General features: G+C 47.7%; 1 protein-coding gene across 1 annotated transcript in view; it reads left to right on the top strand.

Annotated features, from left to right (window-relative positions):
- Nucleotides 1-11230, top strand: part of LOC120850872 (inactive serine protease 45-like) — a 40757-nt gene that overhangs the window by 12810 nt on the left and 16717 nt on the right. Inside the window, exons 2-3 of the mRNA XM_042291062.1 lie at nt 8407-8602; nt 8677-8812. Coding sequence (XP_042146996.1) covers nt 8407-8602; nt 8677-8812 — 332 coding nt within the window. The remainder of the gene's footprint in view (nt 1-8406; nt 8603-8676; nt 8813-11230) is intronic.

Genomic DNA, 11230 nt, shown 5'->3' with positions numbered 1-11230 from the left:
AGGTCAGAGATACGTACTTGCGGAGTTGCTATGCTAGGAGTTTATTGCATGTATTTCGACAGTTTCGTCGAGAGGCTCGGCTTCGTCAGGAGATGGCATACATGTGACGGCATCAGACTGTGCAAAGCAGTGAGTGACCAATGGGGCGAGGAAGACGTGACGTCACGAAAAATAAAAGTAAAAAGACATACGGACAAAAAAAAAACAATTAAAACAAAATCAAACGCCTAAAAAAAACACGTTTTTTTTTCTTTTTTTTTTTTCTTTTGAGCGCGTTCCCACGTCAGGCGGCGGGTTTCAAAGCTAGAGAGGCATATATGAGATCTCCGACACTGCGGTGGGTACAATAGGTCATAAACGGACCGCACAGGCTCTGGAACGACATCTTCGGTACTAATTGTCCGTAAGGCTAAGCCGATGTGGGCGTCCGTCTCCGCGACAATCACCCCGCGTCCCCTCGGGTGCCGCACGCCGCGGAAGAGAGGGGAGAGGGGAGCAAGGAGCAGATCGCGGGGCAGGGGGGGGGGCGCAGGGGAGGGTGGGGCTAAGGCACCCGGATAGTTGCAAAGCCGTCGTCGTACCGGACAGAGAAATAAAAATACAACTTTAAAAGATAAAACATTAAAGTAAAACTTAAAATAAATTCGCATGCCTAGGGTCAAGACCGAGTAACATTGCGTGCAGCAGGACAGCATTGCGCGGAAGGCGCAGATTTGCTTCACCTTTCAATGAAAAGAAAAGAAAATTGAATATTAGCGGATCTCGCATGTGAATGGGTAGACAAACGAAAAAGAACGCAATGTGCACAGAAGCGCGTGTGGAAGGCTCACTGTTTCGTACACACACACACACACACACACACACACACACACACACACACACACACTCACACACACAAAATAATGGTTCAGTTCCACCAGCAAATACAGTGCCACTTGGTCAGGGTGAGAATGGTGCTCCCAGTTAATTCTTAGACAACGTTTTAATCGCTGCAAGTGTTCCTGGATTTTCATTTATTTCTTTATCGATTGTGTTGAACGGTCAATTAGTAATTCAATCGCCTCAATCGTGGGAACGGTCAATTAGTAATTCAATCGCCTCAAAGTAAAAAAAGAAATATTAAGATTGAATAATTTTAGGTGGAGCGGGATTAAACCACGACCCGTCGGTTGTTAGCCAGACACAAAACACACTATACGCTTTCATCTTTTTTTTTTTACTATTTGTGAAAGGAGTTTGTTATTGGTACATACCAGTCACATGGCCAAGTCATTGGTTGCACGCACTACTTAGGCATGCGCACAAATAATAGAAACAACGAAATCTTTCGAGCATACAAAGAGAAAAACATCAAAACACTTTGACCCACCCGTATTCTAAGATATCTTGTGCAAGAAAGCTTTTTGTTGCGGGACACGACGATTTTTTTAATTGCTGCTTGATGTTGATCCAGACGTTGACATCATATGGTGCTGTGCTAACTGCGCACAGTGTTCACTCTGCCCTCTCCCGAAACAGCTGCCACGCGGTTTTCCGCACACGCGCTGCCTTCATATGCATTGTCCGGCCACAGCGCCGAGGAGAGCCATCGCAAACAACGACTCAAACTCTGCTCTCAGTTCCTCAGCAAAGTAGAAAAAGTTTAGAGATTCCCAGCTTGCCTCAACGTTACATTAGAAAATATTTGAAAATCAGCCAAGAAACAGAAGGCACCATTACAGTCCAGAAATACACCAGGAAGAGTCTCTTGGTCACCACAGAAACTGTAGTTCGTTCCGATCGGAAGGTAAAAGCCCTCGGTTTCCAACCAAGTGTTTACTGGCGGGGTTTCTGCGTGAAAAATGTTAAAGAAGATTTGGGATTTCGGGGGACAGGGAGGCTTCACATTCACATAAGGACTTCTTTTCATCCGGATGATTCGGAACCGTTTCTGTAAAAAAATAGCTGGATATATGCTGCTGACTGTGTCCCTAGAGTTTTTCCTCTTTCCCTTGCTGGAGATACTCCCACGAGTACCTTGACTCGAAGCATTCGATCGCTTTGACAATTTCCTTATATAATCGTAGGCACTTAGCTGTTTTCGGTTTCTCCGATATGTCAAACACCCACCTTCTACGGTGCGCGCCCCGAAGGCTCTGGAATCGCCACCACGTAATTTCATTATTCCTTTTCCTATTCCATTTTTTGATCCTTTAGTTCCCTGAACAAAAGAAAAAAAAATTGAGTTATTTTTACTGTGATGGTAACATGCCACAATCAAATACGTCCATTGCCCTCAAAAGCTTCTTCTCTTCAAAAAATATAACGGAAACATTATCCGCTACGGTTGGAGTTACAGGTGTTTAGTTCGCAGTTGAAGCCCTCCGATTCCTTCATCGCAAATACCAGTGGGTACAACGTTCACCCCTTGCTGACTGACAATCGTGCACACAATCTGTTCGCTTTTTTTTACAAATATTTTGGCAGATATGTTATTGTAGAAAAAGCATACCCATTCGAAAAGAATGTTGCCTACGTTGATGCGTTTTAAGATCTCGTTCAAATTTCATGGTCCACTCTATCCAAAGCATGGAACAAGTCAACTTAAAGAACTTAAAGGACCGCCAGAGGCGTGTTGAACGATTTGCTGATCTGCCTCCAATGTTGTCTGGGAAAGATTTTTTTAATATAAAATACATTTTAATAAAGGGCTTCGAATTTTGTTTTGGATAACATGAAAGGCTTGAGCTCCTAAACCACGGACCAAGAGGAAGGCACATTTGAATAATAGCGACCTCAACGTATGCGTGAAAATCAATACCGCAGTAGATAACGTTAACATATACTATTTTGCACATTTAATGTAGAATACATTTTTGACGACGGTGATAAGGCACAAGTCTAAGACGCAAGAATGAGCGTCAAAGTCACACGCCTATTTCAGACGCAAATGCTAGAAGCAAAAGCGTTTAAAAAGAACTCAAAACTAGAGTAACTTGTTCGATGTAGATGTGTTAAGCGACCATTTATCGTTCAGCACTCTGTTCACAAGTCAGACCGACGCAGCCAGCTCCGATGATCAAAAATCCCTTGGTCATTTTATTGTCACTGCTTATATAGCCGTTTACACACAGATAGGAAAGGGGGCGGTGCTGACGGCATGGGGGCGGCACTGCCGGCATGACAGGACAGGACGGGGCAGGGCAGGGCAGCATGAGTTTGCACGATACATCTCCCTTTGTTTAGGGAAGGAAGAAATCATAAGAACAAGAACACCCAGTTTTAACTAATTTGCTCAAAGTTTCTGTTGTACTCCAAACGTCTGGTGGCAACAGTTTCTCGCGTGGATCTTCTGGGCACTGGAGTCATATTAGATGTTCCTGGCGACCTTGGATGAAGCTGTATTTCCGCTTCGGCGTCCCCCGAGTCATCATCATCATCATCGCTGTCACCTGATTACTCGTTGCTGGTTTCTTCCGACATAGCCAGGAGATGTTGACGATTCCGCCTCAGAATCTTTCCATTTTCTGTTGCCACTTGGTACGACCTGGGCGCGACAGCTCCCATCACCCTAGCCTTTCGAGACCAGACCTGGCCTCTGACTCTTACGACCTGTCCCTGTTGGAGAGGGTCAAGTCGTCGTCCTGCTGTTTCCGGCTGGCGATGCTTTTTGACGGGAGATCTCGGCTGTTGGCTGAAGTCCGGGAGCCGCATACGCAGGCGCCTTCCCTGCAGCAGTTCTCCTGGAGCACGGCCATCTTCTAAGGGTGAGGAGCGGTAATTAAGTAAACCCAACCAAAAATCTTCGTTTGCATCCTTTGTTTTTTTTAAGAGCCTCTTAATGATTTGCACGCCCTTTTCTGCGAGACCATTAGAACGCAGAAACTCCGGGCTAGAAGTGATGTGCTTGAACTCGTACTGTTTGACGAATGCCGCGAAGTCACGGGACGAGAATTGCGGCCCGTTGTCGGAGCAGACTTCTACTGGTATCCCATATCTTGCGAAAATGGCCCCCAGTTGGTCGATTACGTTTCTTGCAGACGTATCGGTCAGCTTTTCCACCTCTGGGAAATTTGAGTGCGAGTCAAATACGGCGAGATAGGTACTTCCCGCATATTGAAAGAGATCAATTCCTACCCTGTACCAAGTTTGATCTGGGGTTTTTCGCATCAGAAGAGGTTCACTCGGCTGCCTGTATGCATACTTTTTGGAAGTTCCGCATTTGCTTACGATAGCTTCAATGTCCGAATTTCAACCCGGCCCGAAAACCAAACGCCTTGCCCTAGCCTTGCATTTGTTGACACCGAAATGCCCTTCGTGAATGCGCCGCAGCGTTTCCGGACGTAGTTTCTTCGGAACAAGTACTTTACATCCTTTCAGCAAAATTCCTTCTACAACAGAAAGCTCAGAAGTGAACGGTTTCAGTTCCCCTCCGATGTTTTTGTTAAGAGATATGTTTTCCACAACTGCTTGCAACTCAGGGTCGTTGTTTGTTTCCCGCGCAAAAAGCAGTTTTGTTTCATCACTCGCTAGTGATGCCAGAATGCCGACCGCATGGACCTGCACGTCGGTGAAACCGGCCGTGTCCCCCGACGCAGCAGATGTCGCCCTTGAAAGCATGTCAGCCAGGACCAGGTGTTTACCTGGAATGAACTGTAGTACATAATCGTAGATCAGTAGCAGAAGAAAAAATCGCTGTAGTCTTGGTGGCATTGCACCGATGTCCTTTGTTGAAATGGCAATCAATGGTTTGTGATCAGTTTCTATTAAAACCCGCCGTCCATAGACAAAGTGATGAAATTTTTCACAGCCATACGTAATTCCCATGGCCTCTTTTTCAATCTGTGAATAGCGCTTTTCTGCGTCGGTCATTACCCTTGAAGCGTATGCGACCGGGCGCCAGTCACTGCCATGACGCTGCAGCAGCGCGGATCCCAGACCATCTCGTGAGGCATCTGACGTTATTTTTGTTTCCTTGGCAGGATCGAAAATTGCCAGTAAGGGTTGGCTTCTGAGGGCTTCGCAGATTGTGTTCCATTCTTGCATGTGATTTTCCGTCCACTCGAACACAGTGTTTTTCCGAATTAGGTCTCGAAGAAGCTTTGTTCTCTCCGTCAACGCGGGCAAATATTTCCCAAAATAGTTCACGACTCCAAGCATGCGTTGTACCGCGAGCTTATCGGCAGGTACTGGCATGTCACGTAAACAGCTTACTAATGTGGGAATGGGACGGATTCCATTTTCACTAATGACATCGCCCAAGAAATTTATCTATTGTACACCGAACTTGCACTTTTTCAAGTTGAATGTTAAACCGGCACGTTGTGCTTCGTACAGCGTGGCTTTAAGGCGCTCATCATGTTCTCGTTTAGACGATCCCCAGACCAAAATATCGCCCACGTAAACCCTTACACCTGGCAAGGTATCAAATATTTCGCTCCACGTTTTCTGGAAGACTTCCGATGCTGAGGAAATACCAAAGGGAAGACGAAGGAAACGGTAGCGACCGAACGGGGTGCCAAACGTGCATATCTTTGACGTCGCTTCGTCTAACGGAATCTGGTGAAATCCCGAGTTGGCGTCCAGTCTACTAAAGAACACAGCTCCAGAAAGTTCGGCCTCGATCTCCTCGCGTTGTGGCATTTAATAGTGTTCACGCTTCAGGGATGCGTTAACATTTCTCGGGTCCATGCATATCCTGAGGCTGCCGTCACTTTTCTTCACCAGAACAAGAGGGCTTACCCAGTCTGTGGGCTCATCCACTTTCCGGATGATGCCCGATGCCTCCATTCGCCGTAGTTCGTCCCGTAGAGGCTCCCGTAGCGTCAAGGGCACCCGACGAGCAGGCTGGACCACTGGGATCGCGTCGTCACGTAGCACCATCCGGTACTCCCGTTTCACACACCCCGTGCCTTGAAACAGTGGGCGGAATTCCTCTAGAATGGGCGCAACGTTCTCTTCCGTTACAGCGTCCACCGCTCGTGATACTAGTCCCAGACACTCGCTCGCTTGCAGCCCAAGAATGGCCTGGCTTCGTTTGACGATGAAGAAGTCGATTTGGCAGTGACGCTTGTTGATGATCACCTCCTGCGTTACGACACCGATGTGTTTAATGACATTTCCGCTGTATGAGCGAAGAACGGCGTTGCTTGGCATTACGACGGGCTATGTTCGGAATCTGTTGTACACAGAGAGAGGCAGTAGATTGGTTTGTGACCCCGTGTCTACTTTCAGCGAAACTTGTTGTTCGGACACTTGGGCCTTGACAATCCAATCCCGTTCTTTCTTGATGCCGCAAACGCTCACGTCCAAGATGTCGAAATCCTCGCCATCATGCTGCACCTCACCGACATCACGTTTCCTGCAACAGGCTGCGAAGTGGTCCCTTCCTTGACAGGCGCGGCAAATTTTTCCGAACGCGGGACATTTCCGCGGCTCATGTTTCCTGTTGCACTTGGGGCACTGATTGGTGGCTCTCGAACCCTCCGCATGGCGCCGGTAGCTTCTTGTGGTAGAGTCCACTGTTTGTTCGGGAGCGTGCCACGCTTCATTTTGTTTGTTGGCGACTTCTGCGGCCTTGCAAATTTGTTCTGCTTTTTGGAGCCTCAAATCTCTCTCCCGCAGCATTTTCTCGCGCAGCTTCTTGTTGCTGGTGCCAAATACCACTTGGTCACGAATCATGGAATCTGAGAATTCACCAAAGTTGCAATACCTTGCTTGTTTTCTCAGGTCACGGATGAACTGCTCCACCGGCTCCGCTTCGCCCTGCATTATTGTACGGAAGACGTATCTTTCATACACCTCATTTTGCTGGTCGGAACAGTAGTCCTCGAACTTCTTCACCACAGCCTCGTAGTTAGTCTTGCCTTCTTCCTCGGCAAACGTGAAGTTGTTGTACACTTCCAGGGCGTCGTCACCGGCGATGAGCAGCAGCGTTGCGGTCTTGGCAGCGTCCGTCCTTCTTTTTTCTGGCGCCGTGGCTTGAAGGTACAATTCAAACTTCTGCTTGAAGAGCGTCCAGTTTTTGGTAGCGTTTCCAGACAGGAGCAGAGGGTCGGGCGGCTTCAGCGGTTCCATGACCGCCTGTCTAGATTGTGGCTGCGTGAGCCACTCCTGACACCATGTATCGTTCAGCACTCTGTTCACAAGTCAGACCGACGCAGCCAGATCCGATGATCAAAAAGCCCTTGGTCATTTTATTGTCACTGCTTATATAGCCGTTTACACACAGATAAGAGAGGGGGCGGTGCTGACGGCATGGGGGCGGCACTGCCGGCATGACAGGACAGGACAGGGCAGGGCAGGGCAGCATGAGTTTGCACGATACAGACCAGGGGAACATAATGTCCGGGGCTAAGGCGCACGGAAAGTTGAGTAATTAACTAAAATATGTCGAATAAATTTGTAATTAGTAAAAAGAAACATAGTTTCAATGAGAAGCTTGCTGAGCGTAGTAAAAAACATCAAGTCACTAAATGTGAGCAAGATTTAGAGCACCTAGAAACGCGGTTGTGCTCCAAGGTTACGGCTTGAGTAACAGGTGCAACACTATTGGCGACTCAAAGCACGTGCTTTCAGGCTTTCACGGAACAGCTTCCTGCTTTCTCCACCATGCGACCAACAATCCCGTTGCATAAACTTAAATTAGCGCGAGACCGTCTGGGCAGGCTCGAATGTGGAGCGCTAGGCGCCGTTTGTTCAGTTGGAGTCGCCAATAGTAGTGCGAAAACAAGTATATATATACCGGCAACGTCGCGCACCTAAATCACACCCGCGCTTTCCACGTACTCCAAATCCTTGTAAAATTTGATGAAGAAATTGTTCTCGATAACGGTCAGCAAGTTTATAGTTGAAACCACATGTTTCTTTTCACTAATTTTTAAGTTCGTTCACAAATTGTGTTTATTTTCTTTTTTTACATATCATGACGATTAGTCTGATATATTTGTCTCCCTGGGCGTGCGACTACCGCGTCAGTGTGGTTTGAACTGTTTGCCTTAGGCCAATTTCTGAATACTAAAATCAATAACAGTTTAAATATCTGATGTGACCGCGACGGTTATTAGCGACAATGATTGCCGTTTTGTTGGAAGTTGCTGTGTTAATCTCTATTGAATAATGATTCCTGCGAGAGTAACTGACTCCGAAAAATGCATTTTCTACGTGTGAGGAGTTTAGTTGTTATCAACGTACTGCCACAGTTTTTTGCTCTGTCTTAGAACAAACGCTCGGTATATTACTATAGTACATATTTCTTCTATTCTGTAGTTATCAGGACTGACAATTATGTCGTCGTGAACTCACTGACTCTTCATTTCTACATCATTTGAAATGGTGGAGGCATTTTGTGTTTTGACATCGACTTCAGCAATTCAACATCACATTCATAGTTTTGCCATTCTTCTGCGATTCCCCTAATGCTTCAAGGGACAAGAACACTACAGGCTTTCCTTCAGTTCGCCTGGGAAGTACGAAAAAAACCAATTATACCGTACATTGTCGACGAAATAAAGGAAAAAATGACCATCTTGAAAGGCTTCATGACGATCTGGAAGATCAGGTCATTTGCATGGAAGTGGACTATGTCTGTGTACCCCATCAGGACAACTGTACCTTTTTTATGGTATGTATTATTGTTAAAAAAAAAAAAAAAAAACTGAATTTGTATTTGTTAGAACTAACCTTTTTATTTTACAGAAAGACCTTGCACTATTAAAATTAAAAGAACCGGTCAATTTTACAAGGTATATTCGCCCAATCTGCCTTCCTCAACACTGCGAAGAACCGCCTTCAGATGCCAGCATCTACGGTGCGGGCTGGGGCATGGCTTATGGTAAATGGTATTCTCGCCTCATTTTGTTCACATATCAATTATCCTAAACAAATAAGAAAGAAAGACACACATTTATGAAAATATAAACGTCAAGCCTCTCAATACGACAGATTCCTGTAGCACGCGACAGAATCCTGTCATTGAGAGGCCGCGGATGCGTAAATGCTAAAAACAATGCCACCGAATGCGGGCCCTTCCATATGTTTCCTTAATCTATTTCTTTGGAACGGCGTGCAGGCACACGCTAGTTTTTGAAATATCTGGTACAAGACCGATGTTTTTTACATGTTAGCGTTCATTGATCGGGGATGTGGATAGATCCACTTTGAAAAACAGGAACTAGCAATAAAACAAAGAATGCATCCTTATGTACACGCTCACTATATTAGTTCTTTCATGGATGTATGAAATATAGTGAATATTGTCACGGGTGGTGACTAATAAACAAGAAATAAACAGGAATAAATAAACGTTTAATGTGGCGAACTTGTGCCAAAACAAAAAGAGAATAGAAAATAATAACAAAGCGTCGCGAGCGTCGAGGTCGGCGAGACAGCAGAATCGAGCCCTGGGGCGAAACTGACTCACAAAGTCCCGGGCGGCCTCTTATCTAGAGTGACTCACTATCTCGAAGGTTCGGCGGAGAAGGTTCGAGCGTAGCGCGCTCGGGGCGAGAATGAACAAGCACTTGCTAGAACAACAAAAGCAGGGATAAACGATAGTTATGTCCGCAGCAAGAACAAACGAGAACTTTCTACAAGTCTGTGAGCCTGCGCGCGGCATTATCCCCCCCTTTTAAATATGTGCATCGTCCCGATGCAGCACAAAACGAAAAAGACAACAAACAAAAACAAATCCAAAACAAAAAGGCAGCAGAATCGCGAGCCGCAGTTCACCGTTCACAGTTCACCCGTCGACGAGGGTGGAAAGTTCTATCGTTCGTAATACGGCTTCAGCCGGACGACGTGCACCACCTCGGGTCGCGGCTGACGTCTTGCAGATGGGCGCGTTCCGTCGGGAAGGACTTCGTAGTTAAGATCGCCGAGGCGTCGGATGATCTTGTAGGGTCCGAAGTAGCGTTTCGGAAGTTTCTCGCTGAGACCGCGGCGCAGTATTGGTGTCCAAACCCATACCCGGTCTCCGGGTTGAAAGTGGACGTCCCCGCGACGAAGGTTATACCAGCGTGCGTCGACTCGCTGTTGGTCTTGAATCTTGACTCTTGCCAGCTGACGAGCTTCCTCCGCGCGCTGGGAGATCAGTTGAGCGTCGTCCTTGCCATCACCGGTTGGCACGTGAGGCAGCATGGCGTCGAGCGTCGTGGTAACCGTCCGGCCGTGTACCAGTTGGAACGGTGTCATTCCCGTGGTTTCTTGAACCGCTGAATTGTACGCAAACGTGACGTACGGCAGCACCTCGTCCCATGTCTTGTGCTCTACGTCGACGTACATGGAAATCATGTCGGCGATGGTTTTATTGAGTCTCTCCGTCAGCCCGTTGGTCTGCGGGTGGTACGGCGTGGTGCGATGATGGCTGGTGTGGCTGAGACGAAGGACTTCTTGCGTCAGCTGGGCCATGAATAATCATCCACGGTCTGAGATCAGGACTTCGGGAGCGCCGTGCCGGAGGACAATGGACTCGATGAAAAACTTGGCGACTTCAACAGCCGTTCCTGATGGAAGGGCTTTTGTCTCGGCGTACCGCTTGAGATAATCGGTTGCGACGATTATCCATCGGTTTCCTTGCGTCGACGGTGGGAAAGGTCCGAGTAAACCCATACCGATTTGCTGGAATGGGGCAGATGGCGGCGCAATAGGCTGAAGAAGTCCTGCCGGTCTCGTCGGTGGCTTCTTCCTTCGTTGACACTCGTGGCAAGATCGGGTGTAGTGGTGTACTGTCTTCGCAAGCTTGGGCCAGTAGTACTTTTCGCGTATCCTCGCAAGAGTCCTGCTGTAACCAAGGTGTCCCGCCGTCGAGTCATCGTGGCAGGCTTGAAAAATTTCTTCTCGAAGACTGGAAGGGATCACCAACAGCCACGCCGTGTTGCTGTCGCTGAAGTTCTCCTTGTACAGTACGCCTTGTCGGATTGGAGAAGGTTGGCAGTGTTCGAACAAAACCGCGGGGAACGGCGCTTCCTTGCCCCTCTAGGTGTTCGATGAGTGCTCGCAGCTCAGGGTCGTCTCGTTGGAGTGCTGCCATGTCGCATACATCCAGAGCGCCGAGGAAACACTCATCGTCGTCCTCTTTGGTGCAGGCAGGACCGGCCTCGACTGGGGCCCTTGACAGGCAGTCGGCGTCATTGTGCTTCCGGCCGGAATTGTACACCACGGCCATGTCGAACTCCTGCAGTCGTAGGCTCCACCGAGCGAGGCGTCCGGAGGGGTCCTTCAGATTCGCCAGCCAGCAGAGCGAGTGGTGGTC

This window comes from Ixodes scapularis, unplaced genomic scaffold (genome assembly GCF_016920785.2).
Source record: "Ixodes scapularis isolate PalLabHiFi unplaced genomic scaffold, ASM1692078v2 PGA_scaffold1__304_contigs__length_218370807, whole genome shotgun sequence".
In the NCBI taxonomy this organism is placed as follows: domain Eukaryota; kingdom Metazoa; phylum Arthropoda; class Arachnida; order Ixodida; family Ixodidae; genus Ixodes; species Ixodes scapularis.
This window is presented reverse-complemented; position numbering and strand designations above follow the sequence as displayed.